The sequence below is a fragment of the Pyricularia pennisetigena genome, chromosome 6, assembly GCF_004337985.1.
Source record: "Pyricularia pennisetigena strain Br36 chromosome 6, whole genome shotgun sequence".
Classification (NCBI taxonomy): Eukaryota; Fungi; Ascomycota; class Sordariomycetes; order Magnaporthales; family Pyriculariaceae; genus Pyricularia; species Pyricularia pennisetigena.
Window position 1 is genome coordinate 5,305,095 of NC_043744.1, and position 16,551 is coordinate 5,321,645.

General features: G+C 53.9%; 5 protein-coding genes across 5 annotated transcripts; 1 reads left to right on the plus strand and 4 right to left on the minus strand.

Annotated features, from left to right (window-relative positions):
• Positions 1–1,089: 1,089 nt before the first annotated feature.
• Positions 1,090–2,668, minus strand: PpBr36_05301 (uncharacterized protein; the record flags this gene model as incomplete). The annotated part of the gene is made up of 3 exons (XM_029892457.1): positions 1,090–1,619; positions 1,728–2,409; positions 2,549–2,668. 3 exons carry the CDS (start codon positions 2,666–2,668, stop codon positions 1,090–1,092), a joined length of 1,332 nt encoding a protein of 443 aa, XP_029749360.1.
• An 855-nt stretch (positions 2,669–3,523) lies between these two features.
• On the minus strand, positions 3,524–6,911 carry PpBr36_05302 (uncharacterized protein; the record flags this gene model as incomplete). Its single annotated transcript, XM_029892458.1, has 3 exons — positions 3,524–4,864; positions 4,942–6,670; positions 6,760–6,911. The coding sequence occupies 3 exons, from the start codon at positions 6,909–6,911 to the stop codon at positions 3,524–3,526; spliced, it is 3,222 nt and encodes a 1,073-aa protein (XP_029749357.1).
• A 1,748-nt stretch (positions 6,912–8,659) lies between these two features.
• Positions 8,660–9,694, minus strand: PpBr36_05303 (uncharacterized protein; the record flags this gene model as incomplete). The annotated part of the gene is made up of 1 exon (XM_029892459.1): positions 8,660–9,694. One exon carries the CDS (start codon positions 9,692–9,694, stop codon positions 8,660–8,662), a length of 1,035 nt encoding a protein of 344 aa, XP_029749358.1.
• Positions 9,695–11,244: 1,550 nt separating this feature from the next.
• PpBr36_05304 (uncharacterized protein) lies at positions 11,245–14,716 on the plus strand (the record flags this gene model as incomplete). Its single annotated transcript, XM_029892460.1, has 2 exons — positions 11,245–11,997; positions 12,107–14,716. 2 exons carry the CDS (start codon positions 11,245–11,247, stop codon positions 14,714–14,716), a joined length of 3,363 nt encoding a protein of 1,120 aa, XP_029749355.1.
• A 585-nt stretch (positions 14,717–15,301) lies between these two features.
• On the minus strand, positions 15,302–16,313 carry PpBr36_05305 (uncharacterized protein; the record flags this gene model as incomplete). Its single annotated transcript, XM_029892461.1, has 2 exons — positions 15,302–16,066; positions 16,140–16,313. 2 exons carry the CDS (start codon positions 16,311–16,313, stop codon positions 15,302–15,304), a joined length of 939 nt encoding a protein of 312 aa, XP_029749356.1.
• Between the last annotated feature and the right edge of the window lie 238 nt (positions 16,314–16,551).

Below are 16,551 nucleotides of genomic sequence, written 5' to 3' on the forward strand. Positions count from 1 at the left end.
ATGGATGGCAGTAGGGTAGCCGCTAATACAGTGGATGTCCTGCAAACGAGACCATAATAATGATCACGGGGAAGAGGGCTTGTTGGGGAGTCTTGACTCCTGGCGGAGTTGGGGATGTTTATGGAGCTATGAGGTATACGAGAGGCGCGGGGAACTTTGCTTAGATATGCCCTCCAGGTGGAAAGTCATGGGCTTCTTTTTTTTTTTTTTTGTTTTTGCATGAAATCAAGAGACCCTGTATTGTTTGTTAGTTCTTGGGTTTCTTGTTTTCATTTTCTACCGGAATTTTGCTTGCCCAATGTCTCCTCCACCTTTTTCTTTTTCTTTTTTTCTTGACTTCTCTCCCGTCCACACATTATCCACTATCATGATATCTTGGCCGGCGGCGTTTAGAGGGCAAATTAGAACGAGAAGGCATACGAGAGGCACTTAGCCATACTATTTATCTCTTCGTTTTTCTGTTTTTCCACCTCCCTTGTTGTTGGCTTGACATATTTGCGAATTTGGATTATGGCTACTTGCTATTTGTGTTTTGGTAACGTGGGCGCACTGTTTATCGTTTCACATTACAGTATAATACATGCGTATTCGGAATGTTGACATGTGAATGTATGTTCCCCAAGTCTGGCTTGCATGTCATTGTCGGATTCGCAGTGCTGGCATTGTCCAATCCTCTACGTAAACTTGCAAAACCAGACGGATGGGAACTGCACTCGGGGACCATGGACAACAAGAAGCAAAATTCACGGCGGTAAATGTCAGATTTGACATGTGTTGACAGAGAGTTGTACACAAGAGAGATCCCAAAACATCTCGCAACCCCACTAAAAAAAAAACAAAGACCCTTTGATTTCCGTCACAAAAACGAACCCGTTAGGAATAACAGACGAAACGTTAGACAAACCATAGAAAACCAGCCCCTGACGATAGATAGTACCGGCCATATCTGATGGCCCAGCACCCAGCAGGATGAGCCAAATAAACAGAAAGAAGAAGAGAGAGAGAGAGAGAAAAGTCCAAATAAGTAAAACCCCCAATATGTACCGTACAACCAAAACGTCATTCTTTTACCTCCCCTCATTTACAGATTCAAGCTTCGTCATCGGGCAGCTCCTCGATGACGCGCTCCACCATGGTGATCAGCTCGTCGACATCGGGCCGCTCGCTCGGTTCAACCGCCAGACACCTCCGGACGACCTCGCGGATGGGCTCGCTGATGCTAGTGTCGTCGTCGGCGGCTGCAGCGTTGGCGCCTCCAGCCGAGGAGGCCTTGCCTTTGCCCTTGGCGCCCTCGTCGGGGAAGCGCCAGTCGCCCGACAGGACGCAGATGCTGAGGCTGCCGCCCGTCTCGTCGGACCGGGCCTCAAAGGGCGACTTGCCGACGAGGCAGGCGTAGAGGGTGCAGCCCATGCTCCAGATGTCGACCTTGGTGTCGATGACGGTGCCCGTCTTGACGTCGAAGAGCTCGGGCGCCCGGTACGGCATCGTGCTGTGCTCGGCTGCCGTGTCCTGCGTCGCGATGGCCAGGGACCGCGACGTTATCGCCAGCGGGGACTCGGCGATGCTGCCCAGGTCCATCAGGATCGGGGACTGGCCGTCGTCGGATATCATGATGTTGCCTGCGCGTGCGTGCGGGGTTAGGTTTTGGGTTGCAAGGTTAGGTTGAAGTGCAGGGCGAGTTGTGGACTTTGACGCGCGAAAAANNAGGAAGAGGGGAAATTGCTCACCAGGCTTGATATCACGATGCGCATACGACTTGGTGGCCCCGCCTTGCACGCCGTGGCTCGACGCGCCGCGATCGTCCTCGCCCACCATCAGCGGCAGCTGCTGCGCGCTCTCGTCGTCCTCATCCGCGCCCGTCTCCCTCGTCCTCGCCCTTCCGTTCTCCTCCTTGGCCTTGCCTTTACCCTTTGCCTTGGCCTTTCCTTTGCCCTTCTTCTTGCCTCCACCGCCACCGCCTGCCGCCGCCGGAGCGGCTTTGGCGGCGCTGGGAACCTCCATCCTCTCCACCTGGCGCGGCTCTTCGCCGGCCCCGCCGCCGCCGCCATTGTAGACGTGCATGTCCCTGAGCGCCCTGCAGACGCCGAGGAAGAGCTCCATCAGCCGCCTCTCGGGGAAGCGCGTGTGGTTGACGAGGTTCGCGTTGATCATGTCCTGCAGGTTGCCGCGGCGGTAGTAGGGGAGCAGGACGTAGACGGTCTTGCTGCTCTCGTCGCCGCCGCGGTCCGTCGAGATGCTGTAGTCGACGCTGTGGATTATGCCGTCGCTGTGGTCAAAGAGCTTGTACGCCTCCACCTCGCGCATCGCCTGCGTGACCGACTCGGCCCCGAACGGGCATCGGATCTTCTTGAGCGCTAGGAGCTCGCTCGTCGCCGTGTCCTGGACCAGGTATACGTAGGAGAAGCCGCCCTGTTTTTTGGTTTGTTTTTTGTTAGTGGGACTGTTGGAATCATTGGGTTGCCCTTTTCTGCGCAGAGTTCCCCCTCCCCTGTCTAGGGGGTTTGCAAGCCAAAGATGAAATGGAATTAAAAGGGGAAAAAAGCCGTACCTCGCCCAGCAACCTCAGAATCTTGAAGCTCCTGCCATTGATCTTGAGCATCGGCGACCCAGGAAAGCAATTGAGGCAATTGCCCAAGGAGTAAATCAGGTCCTGTAATATCTGCGCCATGGCTGTATATCTCTCTGTTTGCAACGGTCTTGCCTGGGATGCTGCTTTTAGCGTTTTTTTTTTTTTTTTTTTTTTTTTTTTTTTTTGTCCCTGATGGGGTTTTGATTAATTTGAGTTTCGTCGCGACAGAAATGCCAACTTTTGGTTCGTGTTTTGTGTACGCAGCAATTGGTCTAGAAGATCTTTTTTTTCGTTTCCCCCTCTCAAAAAAAAGTTTAAAAAAAAAAAAAAAAAAAAAAAATAACAAAAGATTGTTGAAGCTGATTTTTTTTCGTCGTTGTTGCAACTTTACCAGACACCTTCTTTTTGTCAAAAAGAAGGTTCGGTTGGGTTTAGCTTTCGTCAGAGCTCCGCGACTCTCTCTCTCTCTAGGTCTAGCTCACATCCAATCCTCACTCTACACACTCACGTTACAACCACACAGCCTCAGAACGTGTCTTGTATGCCGCCCGCCAAGACCCGAGCTTTCCCAGCCAGAGACCCTGATCCCGGACTGGGATTGCGTACCTGGACGGCCCCAGTGTTCGTCATGTGGTTTCTGATTGGTCATATCCAGGACCCTCCCCAGCTTGGACCCTTGCATGGCCATCTGGTGCTTTGGGCTTCTTCCTACTTGTCCGACGTGCCTGACGTTATAGTGGAGAGCTTTGGTAGGTGGTACCTTATCAACCTTACTTGGCTTACCTTGGTCACCCCCCCCCCCATCCACTACGTCAAGTTAGTGAATAAAACTCTCCATGCCTACCAAACAACATCTGCAAATTTCACTAGACTGCCTAGTTAAACACAATCTGTGGTAAAACCGATGCACTCCAAAACCAGCAATCGCTATATACACCAAGAGATCCGACAGCTTTACAGCTCCAATCGGAAAGTAGCAACTTCAAAGGCCCTGAGCTCAATCTCAAATTTGCCGTCCTTAAACTCGACCTCGTCTCCGTCGTCCTCAAGAATGTTCACCTTGCGTACCTTCTTGACATCCCAGCTGGTCTCGACCGCTCCCCGCGCTTTTCCTCCCAGGCTGTCGTAGATACGCACAATCACGCTGCGTCCCTTACGTGCAGGAAGCAAGCCAACGCTGACATCCTCGTCGTCTTCACCACGCTTGACCGTGTCAAGGACCAATGACGGGTTGCCCGTGACCTTGATCGGGCACGATGAAAGCATTGTCACGGCCTCATCCGTCGGCTTCGACAGCACCGTAAGCTTGTTGTTGAATTCAATCGCTCGTTGCACCGTCGTGGGGCCCAGTGCACCTTCGTGCGGCAAAATTGCCCAGCGGATGTGGTGCTTGCCCATATCGGCATGTGCGTCGGGCGCCTTGGGTGCCCTCAACAGCGACAACCGCATCAGGTTGCCAGCTGTCGCAAAGCCGTACTTGCTATCATTCAAAATCGACACACCATAGCCGTTCTCCGACAGATCTGCGAAGCGATGGCAGCAAACCTCAAACTTGGCCATATCCCAGGTAGTGTTGTAATGCGTTGGGCGCTTGACGATTCCGAACTGCGTCTCGTACGATGCCTCTGTATTGCGGACGTCGACGGGGAACTCAACCTTCAAGAACTTCATGGTCTCGTGCCAGTCAACCTCGCTGTGCACCTCCACATGAGATTGCCGTCCTTGGATGGCAGCAGAGAGGCTGATTGTTGTCTTGATGGAGCTGTTGTCGCTAATCTTGGTCTTGGTCACCACGCTGACACGGTGAGCCTTGTCCTCGGAAATTTCTGTTGCTCCGCTGGGGAGCTCCTTGCGGCTGTCAAGGTGGTAGACCTCGACGTCCCATGCTTGCCAGTATAGCGGCTTGTCGTCGAATATGACAAACTGGTTGGCCTTGCCTCCCTTAGGGATGACCTCACGACCGACCCGACGGTCATACATAGAGATGATAACGCCGTTCTTAACCTTGATCTTGAGGTCGTCATTTTCCATGACAAACACGCCGTCATCCTCTTTGCTCACCGAAACCTGCTTTTTATCAGAGGTCTTGAAGGGATGAACACGCAAGACGTTTCCGGAGCCGCAAGCCACAGCGCCCTCATTCTCGTTAATGTCAACGATCTCCTTGCGATGCCATGGCAGGGTGTTCAGGGCAACAGCGTTTTGAACGCTGGTAGCCTCCACATCGGACAAGCCAAGAACATCGTAAATCTCCTTTCGTACACGAGCGGCAGTCTCGAACAGTTTTGCGTATAGCTGTTTGGCAAGGGACTTTAGTATAATCTTTTCTGCAAAACAAAGTCACGTTTCTTAGTTGAAAAATCATTACTAACCTCGTCAGAATCATCGTAACACATCTCAATAGAACTTCCGGGCAAGCAGTCGTGGAACTGGCATAGCAATGTCCACTCCCACATGTCATCAATCTCCTTCTTCGGGTACTTGTACTTCTTGTCCTTGATCGTTGCAATGGTAGCAAGGAACTCAAGATCCCGCAGAACAGTCTCGGACTTGCGGTTGTTCAGCTTGTTATTGGCCTGGGTGGTGTACGTGCCACGGTGCAGCTCAAAGTACAGCTCGCCGTACCATGTAACAAAGCTGTCTGCCTTGTTCTGAAGCTTGTCAAAGAAGTCGTCGACTGTGTTGCCCAGGTGGATTCTGGGCAAAAGCCCAACCTTGTCGCTAATACCACGGCAACGGCGCAGTTTCTCGAGCTGTTCCCACGTGGGTCCGCCACCTCCGTCACCATGGCCGAATATGAGTAGTGAAGTCTCGTCCTGGTTCATCGACTTGTGTTGGGTAATGCTCCTCTTGACATCTCCAAAGTTGGCCTCGGCCGTGTACGTCTCCGAAGGTGGCATGTGGCATATAACCTGGGTTCCATCCAAAGCAACCCAGTTAAAAGTTGTGTGGGGAAACTTGTTGATGTTGTTCCAACTCAACTTTTGCGTCAGGAAACGGTTCATGCCCGCAAGACGACAAATCTGTGGCAGCTGGCTTGAGTATCCAAAAGTGTCCGGAAGCCAAAATGTCTGACACCGCTTGCCAAAGTTTCCCTCGAAGAACCTTTGGCCGTAAAGGAACTGGCGCACGAGCGACTCTCCACTAGGCATGTTCGTATCGTGCTCGACCCAGCTTCCGCCGATCGGGTGGAAGCGACCCTCCTTGATCTTCTTCTTGATGCGATCAAACACATAAGGATAATCTTCCTTGAGCCATTTGTATTGTTGCGCCTGCGAAACGGCAAAATGCAACTCGGGGTACCGGTCCATCAGGTCGCACTGGTTGGACCATGACCTGGCGGTTTTGCGCCTGGTTTCGGCCCAAGGCCACAGCCAACAGGTGTCGATGTGACAGTGACCGATGCCGTAGACGAGAGCCTCCTTCCCGCTGTCATACACCTTGTGCGAGTTGACATCACCGAGGTACTCGCGCGCGATCTTGCGCGATTTGAGAATCGACTCCTTGTTGCCGAACTCGAAGGCCTCCATCATATCTGTGGCTACTTTGAGCGCCTTGTGCTGCTCCCATGAATCCTGAGGAAATTCCCTCGCCGCATCACCGATAATCCAGTGGTCAATGATTAGCTGGCGAGCCTCGGGGTTGATGGCGACGATCTCGGCTTTTCCGAGCCGAAAGTATTTGTTGGGGTCCGGGGGTTGGATCGAATCGCCCGGCGCCGCGCCGAACATGCCGTTACACGCCATCTCAATGTAGATGATGTGCTCCTTGCCATCGCGGAAGGAATCGGGTATGACCCACTCCTCACGCTGCTGCTCGCTCAGGCCCTGGATCGGGTTGCCCTCCTCGGTCCACACCATGCCCTCGTTGCCTGCGTTCCAGTGAAACTCGAGGAGATCCGCCTTGAGCATGTGCTCGGGGATCTTGAGTTGGACCTTGAACCAATGTGTCGTCCATGCCGGACCGAACCAGGCGCCGACGTCGGTGGGTTCGAACTCGTGGGACGTCGCCTCGTCGAACTTGGGGCGAGTTTGGCCCGGAGCATCCCAGACCGAGAGTTTGACGTGGGGCGCGCCTTTGGCGACGGCCTCTTCGAGCATGCTACGGGTCAAGGTGTCAGCGCATGGGCGAGAGAATTGATTAGTAGAAAAGAGTAAACCATCATTTGGGGGGGGCGGTTCTTCACTTACCCTACAACATTCTGAACAGAATATTGGCCTCCATCCTTGAATTGCCCAAGGCGCTCCTTGTAGATGTTCTCAATCCATTTGCCAACAGGCTTAGGCGCCTGGAGAGGGTATGACTTGAGACCACTGGCGGTGGCCTTGCTCTCGCCGCCCATGATGAATCGATATGTAGGTCGCCGCGCGCGGAGCGTACAATCTAAAGAACCAGCTTGCAGCTGGTGTCGCTACTGTCGTGTCACTGTTGTGTGAGAAGGACAAAGGTTGGTTAACGGCTAACGTCCGACAAGGTCACCAATTGTTTGTGGAAGTAACAGCAAGGCGTGCACCGAGGTTAACAAGTGGCCGTGATGTAGCTGTACCTGTAAAGCAGCCAGCTAGTTTGAGCTGGGACCTTGATTCAAATCGCAATGAGCCGGCCTTTGCTGCAGGTGAGGCTAGGCTCTGCTGTTCAAGAATACAGTACAATAGAGTAAAAGCAGGTGCAGACCTACTTTTTAGAGCTACAGGAAGAAAAAAAGAAACAGAAGCAAAAGCAAAGCAGACAATGGATGGATGGGGTAGAAGGATGATGGATGACGAATTGACAACGCTAAAACCTTTTTGCTTTCGAGGTCAGCTGTACCTCTCCCTACTTGGGCTATCATTGAGGAGAGCTCCGCCCCCGCACGGCAGCAAGTTATCTTGCTTTATGGAGCTCCAAAGCGGGCGTCTGAGCGGGGAAACCCCTGCAGGATTGAGTCTGCCGGTAGGGGAAGTTCAGGCCCCGACCAAGCCCGATTGGCAGTCATGGCGCTGGGCAGGTGCGGGGTATACTACGTAGCACAGTAGTGCTTTACTTTGTACTATGAGAGTGCGAGAGTGGAGACGTCTGCTTTCGTTCTCGTATATAATAGTAGAGGTATCTAACGTATCTAATGGAAAGCATTCGAATTCTTTAGTTTTTTAATTCTATTTTGTTTTTATCTGGGTTTCGTTTCTTTACTTCCTCAATCGGGGAGATCACAGGGAACTTCAACCAAAACAACTTCCCTGTCAACGGAACCAGTTCACAAGAATCGAGGCGCGGTACCTGCACGGTCAAAGGTGCAGACGGCAAAACAGCTCCGGTTCGTTCTGGTTTGCGTTTCAGTGGAGACTAGCAAATCCCAGGTGGCGTTTGAGCTTGTCTAAAGACGGGATCAAACTTCCCAAGAACCCCAAGACTCGATCGGGGTTATTTTGGGCCACGATTCCGACCATTCTTTGGTGTTCCCCCATTACCTATACTGGGGCTTCATATTAGGTAATAACTTGTATATTCTTCTTGTCCATGATGCTCTCGGACGATTCGCACGCTCAACGACGATCCCACCCAATGGTTATGCTGTCATACAACTGTTCAGCCAAGGACTTGTCCAGCCTCGCAACAGCTGAGTGTTTTTTTTTTTTTTTTTTTTTTTTTTAAATTTATGTTGTTACTACCTTTTGCGTTTTTGTGCGGCGCACCTGATATAATTACCTGCATTCCGTTGCTCAAGTGATGATGCCGTACTGTACTGCGGCTGCAAATATAGGTTACACTGCGCCAAATCAGTACAACCTCAATCTGCACGCAGGGCTGGTTAACCACATCCACAAAAGATGAAACTCTTGGGAGATCCACGAGTCTGCTTCAATTAATCGCCCATGAAAGACTTCAGAAGAGAGAAAAAGAAGGGTATGGAATAAGTAAACCACCTAAAACGCTCACTAAGACACAGAAAACCAGATACAATAACACCAAAAATGTAAGCCGTCCATTAGCCAACCCTTAAACTCCGTTCAACATGCAGTTCCATACAGATGATCCCATGGCTTTAGAAGCCCACCCCTAGCCTCTCCATGCAGTTCCTCATGAGCAGTGACTTCCACTACTTTCGGGAGCTTACTTTGAGACAACCTCGCCGGTGAGATCCTCCATATCGTCTTCATCGTCATCATAATATTCGTACGAACAGTCATCCTCGTCGTCATCGTCCTGCTCTGCAGCACATCCCAAATCCCCGGCATCCTCATCGACTGGCCTCCACCGCATCACCTCCTCAAAGTCGCTCCCACTATCGCTGTCGTCCTGGTCCGCCGCGAAGTCAAGGGCGCCCAAAAGGGGTACTTCGATCCTCGATAATTGACTCTTGATCATTCCGTCCGCAACGGCAAATAGCTTGTCGTCGGCGTCAGTAGGACTGGGCTCAGCGTCTATCGAGAAGCGGAGCTCGTCCGTGTCGATTGGTTTGTCTAAGGCAGCAGTGTTAGGCGAGGGCAGGACGTCCTTGGGCACGTGGCCGATCCACTTGTCGACCGTGGCCTCGACCCGCTTCTTCTTGCCCACCCCAGCCGGGGTGGGCGCCGTGGCAGCTGAGCGCTCTGAGAGGCCCTTCCGGAACTTCCTCTTCTCCCTCTTGCGGCGTCGCTGGATCCGGTCACGCACGTACCATGCCACGACAAGCATGGCGGCCTGCGTCATCTCCTGACACTTGGCCCGCTGCAAGTTGGCCCAGGCCTGACACTTTTGATGCTGGTAGTTGGCGATGGCCTGTGAGCGCTGCTGGTAATAGGCTGCGATGCGCGAGACCAAGGCAAGGTGCCGTGGGTCCATGTTAGGGATCTGTGAGGTTGTGTTTCCGTTTGTGGGCGTGCTACTACTGCTGCTTTCGAGGTTTGGACAGAGGCTCGGTGCTGATGACGGTTGTGTGGAGTCGGTGGACGGTGTGACACATGTGGCAAGTGTTTTGGTTTGCGGTTCGGCGTTTTTCATCTTTGGGTCCATTGCAGCCGGTGCCTCTCTTCTCAGAGGAGTCGACTTCGTAGAGAGCTCGGGGGATATGATTCCAAAATGCAAACAGTCCGGCGGAGGAGTTATGGGTATCTGTGGTTTGAAGGGCAGGGAGGTGCCTGTGAAATGTTCAGAGGTGGCAGCCATACTATCTCCTACACACAAGGGGCCAAGTCCGGGTTGTCCGAAAAGGGGTGTCTCTCAGTCTAGACTAGTTGCTGCGTGTACTCGCGGATATTGTTGTGTGTCGGCACTTGGGTGTGTTCGCGTGTCTGCGTATAACCGAGGGGTGTCGAGAACACGACAATATGAATGACAGTACGCTTGTTTTATCCAAAAAAAAGGGTACCACTGTAACACGGAAGTATTGTTATGTATATCAGGAAGAAACCCCCAGAAGGGGTGTGAGACTTGAGCAAGGAAGGGCAAAAGAGAGATTTATAGCATGGTCTAGTAGCACTCGCTACCTACGACAGGCTGTCAGCAAGTCGATAAGACAGGAGGGCAAAATGGGACGGCATGACACCAGCATGGTCATATCAATGAGGTAGGGTATGCGGCCAAGGGGGCACCCAATCCGAGGGGGTGGGACGGACAAGGGCGGGATCAACCAAAGAGCAGCTCATGGCAGTTGGTTGGGCCCTTGAATCTGACTTTTTTTCCCTGGCTTGTCATCAGTGCATTTGTGCGGTTGTTCTGCGAATGGACGTGGAAGGCTGGGCGGAGTCGTCAGAAAAATCGTTCGAGAATCGGTTGCAGACGTGCCAGAAATGGGGCCACTGCATTGTTGACAACCTCACTAGCCCCCACAATCTGGGCTTGGATCCGGCGTTGCGGGTCCTAGAGAAGAACCGACGGTAATAACAGTACAGCATAGCATAGCACATAGCACAGAACGGCACCCGTGGTTCAAGGGAAAGGAAACAAACACAAGCCAAAAAAAGAAAGGAGCTGAGTAGATGAAGCCACTTTGTCGTCATTCCATCGGCGAACATACCCGCTCGAGACATCCGTGTACTATAGTGAAGTCACTCTGGTCAGTTTCTTCTTGATGTTTCCTATTTTATTTGTTTCCTCGTTAATCTGTCATATATATAGGGGCGAAAGCAAACATGCAACCGCACTTGGGCGGCCGGATGCGTGCCTATCCCTTGGGTGCGTGTTGGGAAATGTCTGACGATCGGGTGGCACCAGCTTAATCCTTGGTCAATCGTCCATAACACGGCAACAAGTGATTTAATCTATTTCAACACGTGCTACCGACATCACGCATGTCGACGTGGGTATCCCCAGATAATTCTCCCCTTGAACCGTCAACCGTAGCTTTGAATGAGGGGCTGCTTACCATCGCAGCCATGGGGATAATCAAGCATCAGCATCTCGGTCAATATACGGCGAGAAAAGGCGACCAGGAGCAGATACACACACCAAGACCAAGGGGAAGAAAAGGAAGAAAAGCAATCAGGCACAAGCGTGCAGTGGCATCTTACTCCACTCCACACACAAACTCTACCAAACCCAGCAGGGCCTAGCCAGCCAGTTCCACCCCCACCTAATTAGCCGTTCAGGACCAATAAAATCTCTTCACTCAAAACTTCCCATTGACAAAAAAAAAAAAAAAAAAAAAAAAAGACTATACATCAAATGAGCTGATTCCCATCATTAGCCGTTGGCGTCCCCGGACCAGAAAACAGCCCATGTTGATGCTCCAGTCGCGTAGTTCCTCCTGCCAGGCGGCCTACTCGCGCATTAGCAACCGTTGTATTCTCCTCGGCCCGTCCTCCGGATCTGTGAGAAAGCTCGATCTCCAACCTACTGCCGATGCAGAGGGCCTGGGGATCGGTGATAGTCACGGCGCCTCACGCCACACCTGGCCACATTGCAAACCATCACTACGACTCAGGCACTTGCGCCCGCACCTGCCTAGCACGGTCAGCGACGATGGCTCCATGAGCACCAGTCGCGTGCTGCTAGGGTTATGCTCCCACGCTTCCGTGGGCAGATTGCCCGTCTCCTTGGCTGCTTCGGCATTCCGAAGCCAGCAACAAAGCTTTAGGTGCCAGCAGACCAGGGGCGCCAAGACGAGGACAACTGTGAAGCTTGATGATCTCCCGACGGTCAAATGTGCCAAGACCAAGAAAAAGGTCGAGTCACAGGGGCCGTCAACAAATCCCAAGTCTGCCGGTAGACGGACCGTCCTCAAGCTTGAAGACTTGCCTCAGGGAGTAATAGAGGACGCGGAGCCACTCCCGCCGCCCGAGGATGAAGGCCCGACATACCCTACCGTAATCAAACAGGCGCGTCTCAACATGAACAGGTTCGACAACTGCGTGCTGCTGACCCGCGTTGGTGGTTTCTATGAGCTTTACTTTGAACATGCCCAGGAAATAGGCCCGCAGCTGAACCTAAAAGTAGCCACCAAGAAGACTGCTGCGGGCAATGTTGCCATGGTACATTTCTCTCCTCCTCCTTTTACCTGCCTCTAAAGCTAAGTAAGCTAGGTGATCGATTTTGCTTATGGTTTGAATGTTTCTGATGTTTTTGGTGCATGGAACCTAGGCCGGGTTTCCCTTTTTCCAGCTCGACCGGTTCCTCAAGGTCCTAGTCCAAGACCTGAACCGTTATGTAGCAATCGCCGAGGAGTTCCCCAATGATGCCGGCGACAAGGTCAAGTCTGGGGGCCTCATGCATGACCGTCGTGTCGCCCGTGTCATCACTCCCGGAACCTTGATCGATGAGAATTTCATGGACCCCTATTCAAACAATTATGTTATGTCCATCCACCTGCCAGAGCCGCCCGCAGTCTCCCTGCACGCAGCTGAGCATATCTCGGCCGCCGCCACGGCAGCGTCAACCGCTGCACCTCAACCTTTGATGGGCAACATCGCCAACTGCCCACTTGGGCTCGCCTGGCTAGACCTATCTACTGGCCACTTTATCACCCAATCAACGACCCTCGGCTCCCTTACCTCGGTCCTCTCCCGCGTTGATCCGAAAGAGATTGTTCTTGATAGGACCATCGCGCCCCATGCGTCTGAAGAGCTCCTTGCTCTGCTGGCGGAAGAAAGACGGTTGTCAACACATGCCGAGCGCCCAGGGCATTGGACGCCCGCCGACTGGGCCCCGATGCTCGAGTCTGAGATGTCACCGCAGTCCATGGATGCATTCACCGCCGAGGAGGTCCAAGCCAGCAACCTGCTGCTTCACTACGTCAGAGACCGGCTGCAGAACATCAACATCAAGCTCCAGCCGCCCCGCCGCCATCAGTCCATGGAGGTCATGTCCATCGACAGAAACAGCATGCGCTCGCTCGAGATCAAGAGCACCATCCGCGACGGCGCCCTTCGCGGTAGTCTGCTGCACGCTGTCCGCCGCACAGTGACGCAGGGCGGGGCGAGGCTGCTCGATGAGTGGCTGAGCGCACCCTCTACCTCCCTGGACGTCATCACCTCACGACAGGACCTCGTATCGCGCTTCCTGCAGGACGAGAGATTGCGCGACAGTGTTGTGCTACTTCTGAGGAGATGCGCTGACTCGCAGCGTCTCGTTCAGAAATTCGCCCTTGGCCGCGGTGATCCCGACGACCTCCTCGACTTATCCCGCACTATTGGCGCATCGAATGATATCGTTTCGCTTCTAAAAGGCGCCGTCGCAGCGTCCACTGGGCCGAGAAACCCAGCCCCTGAGTCGGACACTGACTGCCTAGATGACTTGATCAACCGCATCAGCCTGCGCCAGCCTCTCGCACTCGCCAAAATGATCCGCAACGCGATCGATGAGGAAGGCTTGGTACAACGCCATCAGCTCGAGGAGGAGGCCGCTGGCGAGATGGTGGAGCTGGCGGAGCAGGTCGTCACGGCTGCAGGTTCGACGGACCTTGCCAACGTGCTGCCCAAGTCAGCTCCCACGGCGGCCGCCAAGAAGCGCCGCGCCGCACCGACGTCCTCCATCCGCGAATATTACAGCGCCGACAACGATGCCTGGATCATGAAGTCCGGCGCCAGCGGTGCGCTGTCGGCCCTGCATACCGAACTTTCAGGCCTACTACAAGAGCGCGCTGAGCTCCAAGAATCCCTCCAGGCTCGCCTCCAAGCTTCTACTCTCACCCTGAAATGGACCCCGAACCTCGGTCACATCTGCCACGTCAAGGGCAAGGACGCCCGCGCGCCACTGGACGGCGTCAGGTCGCTATCCTCGTCCCGCAGCACCCGCTCCTTCCACCACGCCGAGTGGACCGACCTGGGCGCCCGCCTCGACAAGGCGCGCGTCGCCATCCGCGCCGAGGAGCAGCGTGTCTTCCACCTCCTCCGCCGCGCCGTCGTCAAGGCCCTCGTGCCGCTGCGCCGCAACGCCGCCGTCCTTGACGAGCTCGATGTCGTCACCGGCATGGCCCGTCTCGCGCACGAGCGGGGCTGGGTCCGCCCCGTGGTAAACCACGGCACCGCCCACGCCGTCCTCGGCGGCCGCCACCCGACCGTCGAGGCTGGACTCGCCGACCGCGGACGCTCCTTCATCGGCAACGACTGCTTCGTCGGCTCGCCGGGCCATGGCCGCGTCTGGCTCGTCACCGGTCCCAACATGGCGGGCAAGTCGACCTTTCTGCGGCAAAACGCCCTCATCACCGTCCTCGCCCAGGTGGGTTGCTTCGTGCCGGCCGATCACGCCGAGCTCGGAATTGTCGACGCCCTCTTCAGCCGCGTCGGGTCCGCCGACGACCTCTACCGCGACCAGAGTACCTTCATGGTCGAGATGCTCGAGACGGCCCAGATTCTCCGCAGCGCCACGCCCAGGAGCTTTGTCGTCATGGACGAAATTGGCCGCGGTACGACGCCCGAGGACGGTACTGCCGTCGCTTTTGCGTGCGTAGAGCACCTGGTCAATATCAATCGGTGCAGGGCCCTGTTTGCTACACATTTCCATACCGTTGCCGACCTCGCAGTTGCCAAGGGTATGCATGCGGCCGAAGGCAGCACGGACGGCGTGGAGATGTACTGCACCGATATTGAGGAGGATACAAGTTGTAGCTTCATCTACGTGCACAAGCTACGCAAGGGCGTCAACCGGCATAGCCATGCACTCAAGGTCGCCCGCCTGGCTGGTCTGCCCGAGGCCGCTATAAACGTCGCAAAGGATGTGTTGCAAAACAGACCTCAAGTGCCTAAGGGGTAATGGCTTGGAACCATTTGACGGGCCACATACAAAAGCAGAATCTGAACATCTACACCTCATCTGTATAAAATATAATAATTTCACGTGACTTATTATTTGCGGAATGGCAGGTCTTTACAGCTTACGGGGACATAATATTATCCTTGTTTCGGGGTGGGTGTAAGGGATCTATGCATATGGATCAACACTTTGAAGATGTTAGCTTCAGACCTCCATAAACAATATAAATTTGTATAAAACTGAAATGGGAGGCATGTCTCATAGGGTGGTGATGGGTTGTCATCAAATGAGTTTTCAGGGTTAAAAAGCTCTTGATAATTTTTTATAATCATAGACACGGATGGGGAAGTGTGTGAGATGGAACTGGGAATGTCTTGCGCTTACCTATTGTTTTAGATGTAACTTGGCTGGAGTACAGCACATCAAAGTTATCATCATATCACGTCATTCAAGAAAGACGGCTGGCCATTACTTCATTTCATTTCGTGTAGATAAGTGCACTCTTGTCGTCCACATGAGCTAGCTTTCCACACTGACCAGGAATGGCTGGCGTTGACAAGTCGAATCATGGCGTCGTAAAGGCGTTTAGTCGAAGAGACCGAAACCCATGTCCTCGTCGGACTGCTCCTCCTCAGACTCATCCTTCTTGGCCTCAGCGGCCGGGGCGTCGCCACCGCCGGCGGCGGCGGCAGGGGCCGCCGAGGCGTAGGCGTCGGGGTTGGCAATGCGGTCCTTGAGCTCCTCGACGGCGGGGAAGCTGTACTCGGTCTCGAGGGCAATGGACAGGATGTTCTTGTACGAGTTGACAAGCGAGTGGATGACGGAGGGCCAGGTGGGGAAGTTGAGGGCCAGCGAGATGGAGGCGATGGTGGCAATGGCCGAGCTGAACGTCTTGAGGAGCTGCTCCTCGCCAATGTCCAGGACGCTGGAGGGGAAGCAGTTGCCCTGGTCGTAGACCTGCTCGACGGTAAGACCGTAGGTGAAGGGAGAGATGTTAAGCATGTTGAGCAGGGTGGCCTCGGAGGCTCCGACCTTGCCACCAGCCTCAACGAGCTTGAGGTCCGTGGTGATTTCAATGGTACCACGGGCAATCTTGGTGGGGACACCGAGGGCCTGGAAGAACGAGGTCTTGCCGGGCTCCATACCGGTGTTTCCGGCAGGAATCCAGACATCGTCGGGGGCGACGGCACCGGCACGGGCGGGGGCCCTGACACGGTTCTGGAGGATCTTGTCGCGAATCTCCTTCAGGTCGCTGTTGGTGAAGACGAAACCAACGTTGCCCTTGACGTAAGGCAGGAGACGCTCGTACTCCGGAGACTCGGAGATGAAGGTCTTGAGGGCACGACGAACCTGTGGAGAGAAAAAAAATTGTTAGTGAGTGTTCACTAACCTGAAGTTCTCAGTTTGGAGGCAGAGTGCTTACCATGGTGTTCTTGCCCATCAGGACGACAGCCTCGCCGCGGAGCGACTGGCGAATCTCGTGCATCTGCTGCGAGCTGACATTGTCGACACCGACGATGAAGATGGACTTGTACTCCTCGAGCAAGCCCTTGAGCTTGTCGAAGTAGCCAGCCTTGTTACCGGTCTTGCCCCCCATATCTTCTTTCTTTTATGAAGGCAGGATGTTTAAGGGCAAAGAGGTCTTGTGTTGTTTGGAGAGGAAAAGCAGAAAATTTGCTGATCCTTCGTGATGTTCTGTTATGATACTGAAGAGGTGTAAAAACTTCGAGCTTTGCTTCCCCTCTGCGATTTTAGTTTTGGTGTGCGCACAAACGTAGGGCAGACCCAATGTGGACTAGCGCAGTATTTGCCAGGTTGTGGGGCGTGCTGAAGGG